The 18,196-nt window shown below is 40.8% G+C and overlaps 1 protein-coding gene across 1 annotated transcript; it reads left to right on the forward strand.

Moving 5' to 3' along the window:
* Positions 1-5,736: 5,736 nt before the first annotated feature.
* On the forward strand, positions 5,737-12,574 carry LOC101480284 (arachidonate 12-lipoxygenase, 12R-type). The gene is made up of 14 exons (XM_024802655.2): positions 5,737-5,916; positions 6,132-6,336; positions 6,492-6,573; positions 6,838-6,960; positions 7,243-7,346; positions 7,595-7,761; positions 7,876-8,019; positions 8,618-8,821; positions 8,968-9,054; positions 9,770-9,939; positions 10,987-11,108; positions 11,210-11,310; positions 11,680-11,850; positions 11,984-12,574. Exons 1-14 carry the CDS (start codon positions 5,764-5,766, stop codon positions 12,161-12,163), a joined length of 2,013 nt encoding a protein of 670 aa, XP_024658423.2. The 5' UTR covers positions 5,737-5,763; the 3' UTR covers positions 12,164-12,574.
* The last annotated feature ends 5,622 nt before the right edge of the window (positions 12,575-18,196 follow it).

The following is an 18,196-nucleotide window of genomic DNA, read 5'->3' on the forward strand; positions in this document are numbered from 1 at the left end:
CAACTTAGGGTTAGTATCTTGCCCAACATGCAGACTGGGGGAGCCTGCTCTACCTCCTGAGCTACCGCCAGCATAAGCGGTTTCTAGCTAGCATTCACACACCTTCACACTCTGATGAATGCATTAAAAAGCAACTTATTGTTCAGTATCTTACCCAAGAATACTGGCTGCTCTGGCTCCTGAGCTACAGTTAACCTACTACATTCCTGACGTTCTGATCCATAGTTTAGTTTACCTAAAGTTTAGGGAAACTTTATTTTAGGTAAACTAAAGTTTAGGTAAACTAGTTTAGTTTTTTTTCTGCAACTAATGGAAGCTATTTTGACAAGTTGTTATTCTGTTGTACAGTGTAATAAACACTTCATTGGCACATTTAGAATATTAGAAGATTATATTTTATATAAATAACCATCTGATATTTTAGTGTACAAAAGTAACTTTGCTCACTTCAGCAAAGCACAACAGAGAACTACACTGATCATTATAAACTCTTTTCTGTGCTCCTCTTGAAATAAATTAGCCAAACTGGCATTTATAAACTCAGCAGGGATAGCACTTCAGGCAAAATCCCAAATTAGAAAAGATGCCCCCCTTCCAAATGTTGGAAAGTGAAATATAACATTTCTTGTTAACTAAGGAGAAAATCCTGCCTTTTTTTCTTCTTTGTTTTAAAGGGAGCATCAGAATTCTGTTATGATGTTGGAAGGATTCAGAGTGTAGTGTATCTATATAAATATACATTAAACCTTTTAATGGTCAACATAATCACCACATTGTTATAGTTCGAAAAAAAAACGGTGGCTTCGTGACTCTCGTGCTTTGCATTATAATCATTGTGTGCTTTAATCTTAAGGCAAATATTAAAACGTAATGATTTTTTTTATTGTTATCATATAAGTTTGCTGGCAATTAAACATGAGACAAAATCAATGAAAAATTTTAATTAGGAGATTTTAAAATGAGCTGTTTAGATTTGTGGATTTAATGTCAGAGACGTAACACTAACCAGTTCTACACATCAGAAATCTCCAAGACCGTTGAATCATGCAGGTCATGAAATGACTTTATACTTCATACTTTAAAGCGAGTCTGCTCTTGCTATTGATTTCAACCTAATTTCTAACCTTTTACTGGAATTGAGAGAATAGCAATTCCGTGAATACGAGTCACTTCATACCTGTTCTGCATGACTAGCAGAGGCAGGTTTTGTAATCCTATTCTCACACTTAGTTTCACCATCTAAAACACAAATTCAGTGAAAGCCACAATCAAACAAACACCTTTTCACTGTAACCTTACACTGTAGCAGGAAGTGGTACCCGAATCAGTGTATTTTTAATCCTTTGGTCTAATGTTTAGGTTGTCTCAGGGTGGTTGTTGAACCAATTTAGTGTTGTTACTGCACTGAAGTGCCTTTTAACTGAGTATGTGCCAATAGTTACTACAGAAAACTAGAGTGATAAGTATTAGTAGGAACGTTTTGGTTTTACCTGAGGATTATGCACTTGCAGACACATTTAAAATCCTTTTCTCTTTAACTCTACTGATATTTAACACAAAAACTATTGTGCTGCACACATTACAGCAAAGTGAGTGTTGACTGATGATTGTGCAAACATATTTTTTCTCGTGGAAGGAAACTCCGCCCTTCATTCCAGTTTGCTGCACATGAATACGTTTTCCACTTTTGTATCCCCCATAGATGGACCAACAACTTGAAGCCCACCAAACTCCTGAAATCAGTGAACAAATATCACCACACCATTTAAACTTTTTTTTTTTTTACATAATATAATTATTAACGGAGGCAAAACAACTTAACTGTATTTACCACTACCCACTTTGATTTCATGACCATGCTCACAGAGCCATTGTTTAGTTATTATTCTGGCTCATTAACAAAAATAACAGATTTTTATTTTCCTATAAACAGTCCAACAAGGATACAATTCTATGTAGAGGCACATTACACTGGTGGTTACGGTGGCCCTGAGAGGCCAAACGGACTGCAACTAAAGAAAACACCAGCAATATGAAAACCGCTGCAAAAGCACACAAAACACAACGGAAATGGAAAAAAAATAAAATAGAAATAGGAAAAAACTGATTTCCAAAAGCACAAGAGAAGTGTTTCGGGGGAGACAATAACCGACGGACCAGTTGCAGGAACCAAAATATGCTAAGCATTGCGCTGTGAGACATTTAAAAGTGGAGGATCTAGGCACCTCACTGACCATGTGGGTGCCTGTGAACAGTGACCTGAGAATCATTCAAGCATAAAAATCACTCAAAGGATGAACCAGTGTTGTATCTACACTGTGGCGGGCGTGGTCGGTGGTGCCGCAGCAGGGAAGGCGGACGCACCTGCGCTGCATCACAGTCACGCCTCGCCAGCTTAAAATCTGCTCTGCCTGCTGTGTGTTGTTGTTGTAGAAGTGTTCAGCTGCAAGCTGTGTATGTAACATGACAGCAAATGACATGACAGCGGTAAATAAAAGAATAAAGATACGTGAAAGCATCTTCATGTCGTCGGGTCAGCCGTGGTCATTTAAATACACACCACTTAGCAAAGAGGGTATTTTAACTTTTAACTTTGTCTTTATATTTTATGACTGGTAGCTTCCTTTAAAATATAATTTATTCCAATATCTTTCACTGAATTTATAGAAAAGGCCTTAGCTCTTAGCCAAAAACCTGGCATATAGTATGCAGTGTATCCTCCAAAAAATTGAGGTAATTGAACAAGGCCTGCTACAAAAGAACGTAGCAGGCCTAAGAAACTATCTACAGCAGATCAACATCTGAAAGTCATCTTTTTACCATATATGTATAACATATATAAATAAATTCAACAAAGACCTGACACCGGACCTGAAACATGCATCTGGCCCTTCAGCTGATCCAGCTTATCAAAACTTCATCATAAATGGTCTCTGTCACGGCCTGGGGGATCAGCAGGATGCTGATCGGCTATTTCTACCTTTTTCTCTCTCTTGCTCTCTCTCTACTCCTCTCTGTCGCCGGGGCGGAACTCATTGTGGCTTCACGCCTTCGGCCCACGGAAGGGCGTGATGCCCATTAAGGCGATTAGCATTTGAGCCAGCTGGTCTTCGTTGGATCGTTGTCTACCATGCGTCAAAGCTAGAGCTCAGTTAAGTCAAGAGTCTATTATGAACGTCCATCCATCTTCATCCGCTTTATCCGGGGCCGGGTTGCGGGGGCAGCAGCCTAAGCAGAGAGGCCCAGACCTCCCTCTCCCCAGCCACCTCCTCCAGCTTATCCAGGGGAACACCAAGGCGTTCCCAGGCCAGCCGAGAGATATAATCTCTCCAGCGTGTCCTGGGTCGCCTCCTCCCGGTGGGGCATGCCTGGAACACCTCACCCAGGAGGCGCCCAGGAGGCATCCTTGTCAGATGCCCGAACCACCTCAGCTGGCTCCTTTCGATGTGGAGGAGCAGCGGCTCTACTCTGAGCCCCTCCCGGATGGCCGAACTTCTCACCCTATCTCTAAGGGAGAGGCCAGCCACCCTTCAGAGGAAGCTCATTTCTGCTGCTTGTATCCGTGATCTCGTTCTTTCGGTCACTACCCACAGCTCGTGGCCATAGGTGAGGGTAGGGACGTAGATCGACCAGTAAATTGAGAGCTTCGCTTTTACACTCAGCTCCCTCTTCACCACGACGGACCGGTGCAGCGTCTGCATCACTGCAGCTGCAGCCCCAATCCGTCTGTCGATCTCCGGCTCCCTTCTCCCATCACTCGCGAACAAGACCCCGAGACACTTGAACTCCTCCACTTGGGGCAGGAACTCATCCCCGACCCGGAGTGGGCACTCCACCCTTTTCCGGCTGAGAACCATGGCCTCAGATTTGGAGGTGCTGATCCTCATTCCCGCTGCTTCACACTCAGCTGCGAACCGCTCCAGTGCGAGCTGGAGGCCATCACCCGATGAAGCCAACAGAACCACATCATCCGCAAAAAGTAGAGATGAGATTATGAGGCCACCAAAGCGAAAGCCCTCCGCCACTTGGCTGCGCCTAGAAATCCTGTCCATAAAAATTATGAACAGAACCGGAGACAAAGGGCAGCCCTGGCGGAGCCCATCACCCACCGGGAACGAGTCCGACTTATTGCCGGCAATGCGAACCAAGCTCTTGCAACGGTTGTATAGGGATCGAATGGGCCGTAGCAATGGGCCAGACACCCCATACTCCCGCAACACCTCCCACAGGACACCCCGAGGGACATGGTCGAATGCCTTCTCCAAGTCCACAAAACACATGTAGACTGGTTGGGCAAACTCCCATGCACCCTCAAGTATCCTTGAGAGGATAAAGAGCTGGTCCAGTGTTCTGCGACCAGGATGAAAACCGCATTGTTCCTCCTGTATCCGAGGTTCGATTAGCGGACGAACTCCCCTTTCCAGCACCCTGGCATAGACTTTCCCAGGGAGGCTGAGGAGTGTGATCCCCCTGTAGTTGGAACACACCCTCCAGTCTCCCTTCTTAAAGATGGGGACCACCACCCCGGTCTGCCAGTCCACAGGTACTGCCCCTGATCTCCACGCAACATTGTAGAGGCGTGTCAACCAGGACAGCCCTACAACGTCCAGAGTTTTCAGGAACTCGGGGGCAGACCTCATCAACACCAGGGGCTCTGCCACCAAGGAGTTGTTTAACTGCCTCAGTGACCTCGCCCCCGGAAACTGGCGGGTCATTCCCCTCATCCCCAGACTCTGCTTCCTCCTCAGAAGATGTGTCAGTGGGATTAAGGAGGTCCTCGAAGTATTCCTTCCACCGCCTGACAATTTTCGCAGTCGACGTCAACAGCATGAACGTTGTAATTAATTCTCGTTTCCTCATCTACAGACCTCCTGAATACCTTCCCTGTGTGAATCATTGTGTCAAGTGTGGAGAGTGGAACTGCGGTTGTGAGTGTGGAGAATTGGAGAACGAGTGACTACCCCTTTGGATTTCCCTGGAGCCTCATCCCTCACTTTGTTGTATATAGCGCTGCCCTGCACTTCCTGTATAAACACCTGGTGGATTCTGTAAATAAATTCTTGTGTACAGCTGATTCTGGAGTCCTGCGCTTGAGTGCCCACGTTGAACCATAACAGTCTCAGTGAAAGTGTGACTGTCAAGTCATTCTTAAGGAAGCAAAACAGGGAGAAAAGGCTGACGTAGGCCAAATTACACAAGAATGGGAAAGAACATCAGTGAAAAAAGGTCACATGTAGAGATGAATCCAAATTGAAAATTGAATTTAAAAAAATTATGGTTCAAATCATCAATGTATTTAGGAAAGAGGTCAGGAGAGGTACAGCAGTGAGTTTTACAGCCATCTGTAAAACACAATGGGGGCTCTGTCATATTTTGATTATCCCTGAAGGCTACTGAAAGAAATTTCAAGGAAGCCTATCTAAGAGAAGAGTCATACCAAATATTGACTTTAAGGTTTGTTAAAATTCCACAAAACTTTTTTGGTGTGTGTATTTAGCAAATAGTTGCATACTTCTACATTTCACAGTGGCTGCGATTTCTCTTGAATAAAATAAAGCCTCGTTATTTCATCATCAGCTCAAATTCCTGTGGTTTCTCAGGTTACAGCAGTTGATCACACATGTCCAACATTTCAACACAACACCTACCTGATGCAATTGCCTGGACACTCCCACTAAAATGTGTCAATAAAAAGAGACGATTGTGGGGGCAACTTCTGACAGAGTAGTTATTTCAAGGATCTGACCACATTCAAGAGGGAAAATGGTGCAGTATAAAGTGACCGTATTCACTGGTGATCGCCTTAATTCCACTACTCTTAACAATGTCTTCATTAAGCTGGTGGGCACAGATGGGGAGAGTGATCGCACGTGGCTCATGGGCTTGAAAGGGGCTACATCCTTCGTTATAGGAGCCGTAAGTCTGAAATATGCATCTTCATGATTAAATGTATCTCAGGTTTCCTGTATGAGATGATACACAAATGAAATCATTTTTGTGGAAATAAGGGGAATCTATCACCATGAAGATGGTCAAAGCAAACAGTTCACTTCATGGACCACAGTAAATTATAACAGGAATTGTATGCTCGAGTGTTACAGCTCAGCACAAACTGCTATGTCATTCTTTAGGTATCAAAGTTTAAGGTGTCCTGCCCCACTTCGCTTGGAAATCTTGTGCTGATAGAGTTAGACAAACAATCTCTCCCACTGTTCCCGGAGGATGCTTGGTTTTGTGCCAAGGTGGAAGTGAAATCCCCTGAAGGAGACATCTACAGCTTTCCCATCTACCGCTGGATTGCTGATAGCAAGGTGCACCGCTTCAGGGATGGAAAAGGTTTGGGAAACTGTGCTCATCTTAAATCTTGTTCTGTAGTTACAAACCAGTGAGGACAACAAAAATCTTGTAATGAGACTAAAGCAGTTTTCGAATATACCACATTCACAAGAAACCCTTTTTCTTTCTTTCTTTCTTTTCTTTTTTTTTTATAGCTCTGAGAGTCTTTGAAGACAACCATCATCTTGGCAGGTACAGTCGGCAGCAGGAGATTCAGCAGCGAGAGGAAGACTATCGGTGAGAATTCAGAGCTTATACACATTTTAGCCTTACAGCTCCTGAAACTAGAATACAAATGCTGTCCAGTTATAGCTGAATATCCTAATACTAAACCTAAAGCTTAAATATATTTAAGCATTAAATTAAGCATTGCAGCATATTCTTTGTCTGCTGGGATTAATTAAAAGAAATTAAACTATTGCATATGTTGCAGATAAAAAGTATATCATGTCATACTGTAACTAACTTCCTCATCACTTTGCTGTTTCTTCGTTTCATCAGCTGGGATGCATATGCAGAGAAAATACCTCACTCCATGAAGGCAGAAAACCCATTTTCACTCCCGTATGAGGTTCAGTTCTCCTTCACCAAAACTAAAGAGTTTCTCTACACTGCTTCCACAGGGTGAAGTTCTGTTATACATATTTTTCTCTTTACTCTTTACTCCTCTGTCACTGTGCCCCAGGGCGGCTGTGGCTATACAGTAGCTTGCCATCACCAGTGTGTGAATGTGTGTGTGAATGTGTGGATGATTGTGTATAGTGTAAAGCGCTTTGGGGTCCTTAGGGACTAGTAAAGTGCTATACAAATACAGGCCATTTACCATTTACCATATTTTTCTCTTTACTTATCAAAAGTATATTAAGTATCATAATGAAGTTAAATAAATGTGCTCTTCTGTTTCAGACTGACTGAGCTGAAGCTGAAGGGACTGGATAACTGTAAGGAGAAGTGGGATAATATTGACAGCATCAATCGAGTGTTTTGCTGCAAAAAGACTGAAATATCAGGTACTGTACTAACATCATAGCATATTGGAGTCCTTATACAGTATGCACTCTATGCAATAATGAGATGAATATTGGGCAGCCTGTTCTGTAAACCATCTATATTCTTACCAGAGAAATCGGACTTTTCTTTTACAGTTCACGTAATGAAGACTCTCAGACCCTGAACTTCTGACATTAATTCAGAAATTTAGCAGAATTTAGTAGCTCACAGTTTCAAAAATAATAAGTTAAATGTCTCTTTTTCACAGAATATGTTCATGAACACTGGAAAGAGGATGCTTTCTTTGGCTACCAGTTTCTAAATGGTGTCAACCCCATGTTGATTCAGCTTTGTACAGCCCTGCCCAGTAACTTCCCTGTCACTGATGACATGGTCTTTCCCCATGGCCAGTGCAGCCTGGCAGATGAAATGAAGGTGATCATCTGAATTCTTTATAATAAATTGATTTTTTGTCAAATAATTGTACTTGTACAGTCACTGACTAAATATTATATCCACACTGTTGCAATATCCTGAACTTTCAAACAGAAAGGGAACATATTCCTGTGTGACTACAAGCGTCTGGATGGAGTAAAAGCAAACACCATCAATGGGAAGAAGCAGTACTTGATGGCTCCTCTCGTCCTGCTCCACAAAGATCCTCATGATAAGCTAATGCCGATTGCCATTCAGGTAATTCAGACAGTAAGGTTTAAGTTCGTGTATTTATCAGCTCATCAGTAGAGATAGCACACCTGTTAATGTGTAAAGCAATTGTTCATGTACAACGTCATTGTAAAATCAAAATATAAGGATATTCTATTTGCAACCATAGCTAGTACCATATCTGAACACCAGCTGTGAAGTGTTTTTGCTGAGCCTTAGCCTTGTGAAAGTTCATCCCATAGCAGTATCCAGATTGCTGAATGCAGAGTCTGACACGTACATAAATCAAGTCAGTTTCATTTATGGCGCCAAAATCACAAACGGCCTTCCCAGTTCATTCTGTACAATACACTCACACAGATGCAACATATTTACTGAGCAGAGAGAGATAGCATCAGTAAAAACTAATTAAAAGCATCATGTAAAGCTGTTCAGAAGAAATGCTCTGTCAGAAAGGATTCAGTGGAAATTCCCCATAAGGGATCAGCAGAGTATCAAACTTTAAAGATAAACTTGTCAAACATAGAACAGGAACTGAAATTTCATCAGTCTTGATCAGTAATTGATTTTAGGAGCATACTTGATCATCTGTATCAAATGACTACTCTGCCCTGTCCTTCTGTAGCTGAAGCAGACTCCATCAGATGACAATCCGATCTTTCTTCCTACTGATTCTGAGTACGACTGGTTGATCGCCAAGATTTTTGTAAGAAGTGCAGATTTCAATGAGCATCAGCTCAATGTTCACCTTCTGCGCACGCACTTGCTGGCTGAGGTTTTTGCAGTGTCACTGCTGCGCAATGTGCCCATGGTGCATCCTCTGTACAAGGTAACTGACGTTTGCTGAAACTTCAGTTTGTTTTATGCCATTATTTCAGTGGTGTGGAAAGCATTTGTCCATAACGGCTGGTTGTGGACAATAAAATGAAGTGTTGCCCCAATCATGTCACTAACCGAGTTCCCTCTTTCCCGCAGCTCCTCAAACCTCACACGCGCTACACTATGCAGATCAACTTCTTAGCTCGGCGTCTTCTAATTTCTGACACTGGCAATTTCACTCAGGTATGCAGTACGACCAGCACACTTATGGCGTAAAAACTGTTTCCGCAAGTGCAAATGTTGAATTTTAGGGAGAAAATTACTTTGAGCGGAGAAAAGTTTAATTTGACCAAACAAAATTAACTGCTGCATGCAGTATGTGTGATAAGTATGTTATTTTATTTGAAAATATAAAATGTTTTAAGTCCATTGTTGGTTTTAATCTAGTTTAAACCAAACCACTCTATTGGATTTAGCTACACTTTGGACAGTGTTTCCGGAATGCTGTGGCTAGCGAGCTGATTGGAGACCAAAACAGCCAATCAGAATTTTTGCATCCAAGTCTGTGATTGGTTTGTTTTGTGGCACATACGCACTGAGAGCAGGCCTACAGATGTCCGTCAGCACACAGAGCAGAGATCTGAGCAAGAGCAAATGCCAACAACCGAGTGGCTGTTATTGTGTGTGTAAATGGATAATAGCAAACACTGAAATGCATTTCTTGCACACAGCAATGAATTTTGTTCACTCAAATTAAACTTTTCTTCAATCAAAAATATTTTTCTTCTCAAAATGCAACAACAACACTTTTTTTTTTCTCTTTTTGTAACGTGCGCTCAGAGTAGAGGCACAAAAATAACACCATACACACTCACTAGACCTTTACCTTAAGAATTGTTTTTCTTTTTCAGTGTCATGTACAACATTTGTCTCTAACTGTGAGCTACCCATTCTCTAGTTTGCATCATCAGGTGGAGAGGGCATGTTTACCATCCTACAGAGGTCAGTGTCCTCATTAACCTACAGCTCCCTCTGCATACCTGATGACATTGCTGAACGTGGCGTGGAGGCTGTGCCAAACTTCTACTACAGGGATGATGGACTAAAGGTTTGGGATATCATCCACAGGTACCACACTTTCTTTTCTTTTGATTTTGATTTTCTCCTAATGATGCCATCAAGCTGCAACAATTCAGAGTTTGTAAATAATGGGTCATCCTATCTTAAATCAGCATAAAAAACTGATCTGGTCTTTCTCCACAGTATTGGCTGGTTAAAATATGAAAATCAATAAATAAAAGCCTCCTGTAAAGTCATATATTTGAGCACACAGTAATAACAAACTTTCCTTTGCAAAAGACAACAATGACAATTTCTTTGCACAGCGTGTAAAGCACATGGTGTAAAGCATTGGTCTCATTGTCTGTTTGCTTTTTGTTTTTTGTATTTATGGTCTTCATTGGTGAAGGAATTGAATTAAGAGATGTCTTTGTGCTGGCTAACCGATTTGTTATCATTGTCATTAATATTATTTCAAATCTCCAATGTGGACAGAAAAAGACAGATACGTTACACCTTTTCTATGTACCTTTTTTAACTAGATTTCTTTGTTTTATTGCAAAAGCTTTCTTTTGTGAATGTCACATTTGAGTGTGGCTTGCATAACACCTCTTCTTCTAGTCTTTGCCAACATTTTCCTTGCATCAGTTTTTTCAGTTAGTCTGTTTTTTAACCTTCATTGACCAACAAGTAAAACTTATGAGATCTGTTTTGCAAGAGTATCCTGAGCCTGTTCTTTAATAGTGTATGTTTAAACAAGTTATGTCCCTTTGTATATCAGTAGCTGTCACCACATGTACAGCCTGCCTTGATCTTATTAAACAACATTTAGATTTCTGTTGAAACTAAAATGCCTCTAAACTGAGAGATGTGTCTGCTACTTACAGAAGCCTACCTTCACTAAGTTAAATTATAAACACTTGGTGTGTTGATCGTGAACCTGTAACCTCCCTATTTTTAATCAGGACAAGGTACTTTGTGCCATTTATTTTTATGTAGTTTTTGAAACAAAAGAATTAGGGCAAATACAATTTTTTATTATTTAAATAATCCTGGAGCAGTTTGTGTACAAATAATAAAAACATGTTTTACACAGTGTATTCCCATTTCTCAAAGGTCTGTGCAGGGAATGCTCGGCTACTACTACAAGAGTGACCGTGAGGTCCAGGAGGACTCTGAACTTCAGAAGTGGATTTTGGACATTTTTGAACATGGGTTCCTTTCTCAAGCAGAAACAGGTGAGTTTCAATTACTATCTTCAATTATTATGATGATAGTGGTGATTTCTCCATACTATATATTGCAACCTAAACCTAAAGGAATGATGCTGTTATTTCAGGAATTCCTCAGACATTTACCAGTGTGACTGAGTTGATCAAGTTTGTCACCATGGTGATCTACACCTGCTCAGCCCAGCATGCAGCTGTGAACAGTGGACAGGTGAGTTCTTATATTATCCCAATAATGAAAAAAATGGCACAGTTTACAATGTCAATAAAAACACGATCAATGTAATGGTCTGCAAATCTCAAAAACCCTAATTTTATTCACAATAGAACATAAAAAACATCACATGCCTCCCTAAGACGCTCTTTTTATAGTCAGTCATGTTACTGACAAGTTGTAGCTTATGAAACATTTCTCCCAAAATCAAATGAACTCATTGTCATGCAAAGGGAAAATGTAAATAATTGTATGAATAATACCATACAACAGCAGGAAGGTAACAACAATATTAAAAAACAAAGACAGAATTAAAAACTATGCTTTTTAATCTTAGTAAATCCTTTACTTATTCATTAAATACAGTTTGACTATGCTGGCTGGATGCCCAACACTCCCATCTCCCTGCAACTCCCACCACCGACCAAAAAGGGGACGACAAGCGAGGCCACCATGTTGGCGACCTTCCCTGATGTCAACGTAACAGTTCAGGGCATGGCCACCGTGTGGCTCCTCAGCAAGCAGTCCAGTGACTTTGTAAGGAGCAAAGATTTCATTAAGAATGTCAGAAATTATGTTTACAGTAAATTTTTGTGAATAATTTTGAGTTATTTTGACAAAAATTTGAATGTTGTTGAAGAAAAACTAAATGTATCACTGTTCTCATTAGGTCCCTCTTGGCCAGTACCCAGAGGACCACTTCACTGAGGAGATTCCTCGCAAGATATTAAAGGATTTTCAGACGGAGCTTGAAATTTTGAGTGGAGTCATCAAAGCCAGAAACAAGCACTTAAACGTGCCATACACCTACATGGATCCAGCAGTGGTAGAAAACAGTGTGGCCATTTGAATATTAGAAGATAAGAAGACAAATTTAGCTTTTCAAGCGAAAGCAGGGAAAGAAATGCAAGTTCTGAGTTTTACTGATGAAATGGCGCAACGAACTTACTGCTTCTGATCATTGTATGCTGATTTGCGATTTTTACTTATCTGTTGAAATATGTCTGGGTAACATTTTCATCACTCTATGAGAGTGTCTGCTCTGAGCCAGAGTCTTACTAAAACTTTACCAAATTACATTGCTTATATTTTCATTATTTTAATGTTTTGTTGTGTTTCTCCCACACAGATTTGTTTTATTCATTAAAAATATATTGCATTACTCCCAAATCAACAAGCATTGTTATTCTGTTATTGAATTAGTCCTTGACCTTTGTTTTAATCACCAAAAATAAGCACTGTTTTATGCTTTTATGCCTTAACACAATAAAAGTTTTTTTTTTGTTCATTTATTTATTTATTTATGGAACAGCTATTTGGTGTCTGGTATAATATTAACATCATAAATTCTGTCTAAAGCTTTATTTTAGCTAACGTGCACTTTCTACATTTCTTTGTAGAATCATTTTTAAATTCTAGTTTTGTTGTACAGTGGGGCAAAAAAGTATTTAGTCAGCCACCGATTGTGAAAGTTCCCCCACTTAAAATGATGACAGAGGTCAGTAATTTGCACCAGAGGTACACTTCAACTGTGAGAGACAGAATGTGAAAAAAAAAAATCCATGAATCCACATGGTAGGATTTGTAAAGAATTTATTCGTAAATCAGGGTGGAAAATAAGTATTTGGTCAATAACAAAAATACAACTCAATACTTTGTAACATAACCTTTGTTGGCAATAACAGAGGTCAAACGTTTACTATAGGTCTTTACCAGGTTTGCACACACAGTAGCTGGTATTTTGGCCCATTCCTCCATGCAGATCTTCTCGAGAGCAGTGATGTTTTGGGGCTGTCGCCGAGCAACGCAGACTTTCAACTCCCGCCACAGATTTTCTATGGGGTTGAGGTCTGGAGACTGGCTAGGCCACTCCAGGACTTTCAAATGCTTCTTACGGAGCCACTCCTTTGTTGCCCGGGCGGTGTGTTTTGGATCATTGTCATGTTGGAAGACCCAGCCTCGTTTCATCTTCAAAGTTCTCACTGATGGAAGGAGGTTTTGTCTCAAAATCTCACGATACATGGCCCCATTCATTCTGTCCTTAACACGGATCAGTCGTCCTGTCCCCTTGGCAGAAAAACAGCCCCATAGCATGATGTTTCCACCCCCATGCTTCACAGTAGGTATGGTGTTCTTGGGATGCAACTCAGTATTCTTCTTCCTCCAAACACGACGAGTTGAGTTTATACCAAAAAGTTCTACTTTGGTTTCATCTGACCACATGACATTCTCCCAATCCTCTGCTGTATCATCCATGTGCTCTCTGGCAAACTTCAGACGGGCCTGGACATGCACTGGCTTCAGCAGCGGAACACGTCTGGCACTGCGGGATTTGATTCCCTGCCGTTGTAGTGTGTTACTGATGGTGACCTTTGTTACTTTGGTCCCAGCTCTCTGCAGGTCATTCACCAGGTCCCCCCGTGTGGTTCTGGGATCTTTGCTCATCGTTCTCATGATCATTTTGACCCCACGGGATGAGATCTTGCGTGGAGCCAGTGCCAGTGCCAGGATTGTGAGTGATTGCTGAAAATGTTGAAATGTACTCACTCACTTTTTATTATTATTTGTAAATATGTGTACAAATGGTTGGTTTTTTTGTACTGTTTTTATCAATAAATCTCAGCAACAAAGGAAATACACCCATGTGTGTTGATTTCTCCCTAAGACGGCAAACTGAAACACTCCAAGTTGGTGACTTTTGGAGATTTATTTCCCTGGATGATTGAGAATGCATCAAGATGAAACACAAAAGGAAGTTCACAGCTTTTAGCAGCTCCCCCACCCCCTCAATCACACACCTCCACTCCCCTCCCTCCAGAATTCCCAGGTAACAACCCAATTTACATATGAATGACTAGCCAATTTAGCTTCCACTTGGCTGAAGCTAAAGCTTAGCTAAAAGCCATTTGGCTGCTCTCCGGGTTTTAAAGGTAGAAAAAGCCAAATGGCAGTCCGTGGTGATGTAAGTGTTTTAAACGATATGCATATTGCACTGATTCTGTGCCAAGCCATTTAATCAGCAAATCCAGTTCCTCACTGGCCGTTAGGTTTAAGTCACAAATTGCATTCTCAAACGAAGATTTCCATCCCCAGTAATCTCCTGCCTTGTCACTGAACCTTCGGAGGCCACCAGTGAGTAAGTCGCGTCTTGCCAGAAACCTGGCTATGTCAGAAATGTTTCCTTGTTGCATGCTCACCTTATGTTCAAATCTCGGTGAAGTACCTGGTGACATTTTCTGCATTTATTTCGGAGACTGGGAAACGTTTTCTCCTTTGTCAGTACTCAGAGGTTGAAGGACATATTCCTTTAAGGTGTCCGACCTGGTTGGCTCTTGTTTTGGCGTGAGGAATGTGACATTTGGTGCAGGCATTGAATTATACTCGGTATGGCCAATTGGGCTTGTGCTGTCTTTGATGATGAGCTGGTCTTTCACATAGTTAAAGGTGCGTTCCAAAGTGTCAACCCTTTGAGGTACACTCACGTGTTCAAATTCAAATTCAAATTCAAATTTTATTTGTCACGTACACAGTCATACACAGTACGATATGTAGTGAAATGCTTGGACAACTGCTCATGACCTAAAGAAAACAAAAAAGGAAAGGCTATGAATAAGATATATAAAAAATATGAAAAATTAAAAAGGGTAAATTTAATTAGGAAGGAATAAAATATAAATTAAGGTTAAAAATGAAATAACTGTACAACACAAATTAGAATGAAGGGTAAATTTAACTGGGAAGAATAAGATAAAATATATAAATTAAAGTTGAAAATAAAATAACTGTACAACAAAATACACAATACACAATATAGAACTATATAAGAATGTATGAAGAAATCTAAATATAAATAAATATATACACAATAACAGCAGCTGTACAAGTATTAACTGGAAATGAAGAATATAGTGACCAGTGTTGTGCAAAAACAAAGTCCAGAAAGTCCAGTGTGTGTGTAAGAACCATATGTGTGGGTCAGTACTGTGTGGTGGTGTGATTGAGAGACCGTATCGCCTGCGGGAAGAAGCTCCTCCTCAGTCTCTCTGTGTTGGTCTTCAGGGAGCGGAATCGCTTTCCTGACCTCAACAGAGAGAACAGTCTGTTGTTGGGATGGCTGAGGTCCTTCACGATCTTCCTGGCCTTGGTCCAGCACCGCCTGCTGTAGATTGAGTGCAGGTCAGGGAGCTCGGAGCGGATGGTGCGCTGAGCTGACCGCACAACCCTCTGTAGAGCTCGTCTGTCCTGCATGGTGCTGTTCCCGAACCAGGTTAAGATGTTTCCCGCCAGGATGCTCTCTATGGTGCACGAGTAAAAGTTCCTGAGCACCTTGGAGGGCAGTTGGAAGTCTCTCAAGCGTCTGAGGTGGTAGAGACGCTGTTGGGCCTTTTTCACCACGGTGTTGATGTGACAGGACCATGACAGGTCCTGCGTGATGTGAACTCCGAGGTATTTGAAGCTGTCCACTCTCTCCACTGGGCACTCATTGATGACGGGGGTCTGGTAGTTCCTCTCCTGCTTAGTGCTGAAGTCCACTATCAGCTCCTTTGTCTTACTGACGTTTAGAAGGAGGTTGTTCCTCTGGCACCAGTTCTCCAGATTCCTAATCTCCTTCACGTAGGCCGTCTCGTTGTTATCAGAGATCAGGCCCACCACGACGGTGTCGTCAGCAAACTTGATGATGGTGGTGGAGCTGGTAGTGGCCACACAGTCATATGTGTACAAAGAGTACAGCAGGGGGCTCAGAACACACCCCTGGGGGGCTCCAGTGCTGAGAGTGGTGGAGGCTGAGACATGTCCGCCCATCCTTACTGCCTGTGGTCTGCCAGTTAGGAAGTTGGAGATCCACTGACACATAGATGAGCTGAGTCCCAGATGCTCCAGCTTGGTGGTGAGTGTGGAGGGAATTATGGTGTTAAATGCAGAGCTGTAGTCTATGAAGAGCATTTTAACATAATTCCCCCTTCTAGTGTCCAAGTGAGTGAGTGATGTGTGGAGGAGATGAGAGATGGCATCGTCTTTTTTTTTTTTAATTCATATTTTTATTAAGGTTTCAAAAGCAGGCATTCACAGTATGTACATCATGTAAGCATTCTTCATACTTAGGTTATCTGCCTTAAATACTGAAATAGTATTTTAATTTACATCCAAGTCATAAGGGAAGAATACTTACAACGATAGAAGTAATTGAAACCATCACATAATCCGAAAATCAAAAAACAAAAAACAAAACTAACAAACCTAAGAAAAGAGAAAAAAAAAAAAAAAAAACAAGGATGTGTTGGTATGGGGTGATCCTATAAATATATATACATACATCATAATTATTGGTTTGTAATAGTAAAATCTGGCCTATGAGGCGTGATATATTTAACCCAGTTTTCCCAATATGATGTAAATTTCTCCAGCTTGTGGTTAACAGAAGCTGTTATCTTTTCCATGTTATAAATTTCCATTGTGATTTCCATCCATGTACTTATGTTTGGGCTCTCTGGGGATAACCATTTTCTGGTGATATTCTTTTTACAGGCCACCAATAAAATATTTATTAAATGTTTATCATATTTAGGCCATTCCTGAGGTATATATCCAAAGAACATAGTCTTACTCTCGAGAGGTATTTCACGTTTAAAGATATCCTGTAAGGCATTATGTATTTCTCTCCAATAATCCCTCAAGATTGAGCAGTCCCAGAAAATATGGTAATGATTTGCACTTTGATTTCCACAGTTCCTCCAACAAGCAGGGGGGTTATCATCATAATGAGACTTCTGAGAAGGTGTTATAAAGTATCTAATTAGGCACTTCCAGCCAAATTCCCTCCACTTTTGTGAGCTGGTACACATCCACTGATATCTCCATATTGCCGTCCATTCTTCCTCTAATATTTTTATCCCTCCTTCCTTCTCCCATTTTGTTCTAATATATGAAGTCGAATGTGGTTTCAAATCCATTAGACCCTTATAGAGACATGATACAATTCTATCAATAGTTTCTGAGTTATAGCTTTTTATAAACAGTTCCATCAAGCGTGTGTTTATCATTGTTACGTTTCTCATCTTCGTGTCGGCATAGTGCCTTAACTGCAGATATCGATAGAAGTCTTCTTTTTCTAATGAAAATGTTTTTCTAAGCATGTCAAAGCTGAACAATTTTCCATCCTTCATTATACTGCACAGGGCTGTTATGCCCTTACCTGTCCAGTCCTTGAATCTAGAATCCAGTTCATTAGGTTTGAACTCTGAGTCGTAAGCACACCATTTAAGAACTGTAATATTGGTCTCGAGTTTATATTCCTTTATAATAGTTCTCCATGTTTTAAGGGTCCTTTTCACCCACATGTTATCAGTATTTTTTATATAGGTTTGTAAGTTATTGTCAGCTAGAGTTGCCTGAATAGGTATAGACAGCATTTGTTCCTCAATGGTTTTCCATTGGGCAGTGTATGATTGGTTACACCAGCATATTATTGCTCTCATCTGCGCTGCAAAATAATAATATCTGAGGTCAGGGAGGCCCCATCCTCCCTTTTGCTTAGCCAGCTGTAGTGTTTTAAGGCGAACCCTTGGTCTTTTACCTTGCCATATATATCTAGATAACATTTTATCCCACTCATTAAATTGACTTTGGTTAATCTCTATTGGTAGGGTTTGAAATAGATACAAAAATCTTGGCAATACATTCATTTTAATAGAATCAATTCTTGAATTAAAACTAAAGAAAGGAATTAAATTCCATCTTACTATATCTTCCTTTATTTTTTTGTATAAGGGTAGGTAGTTCTGTTCGAATAGTTTTGTAAGGTCTTTCGGTAAATTTATGCCTAAATATTTAAAACACTCCGTTTGCCATACCAGAGAGTAGCTACATTTTATTTCTTCTGGTG

The sequence above is a fragment of the Maylandia zebra genome, linkage group LG6, assembly GCF_041146795.1.
Source record: "Maylandia zebra isolate NMK-2024a linkage group LG6, Mzebra_GT3a, whole genome shotgun sequence".
Taxonomy (NCBI): Eukaryota; Metazoa; Chordata; class Actinopteri; order Cichliformes; family Cichlidae; genus Maylandia; species Maylandia zebra.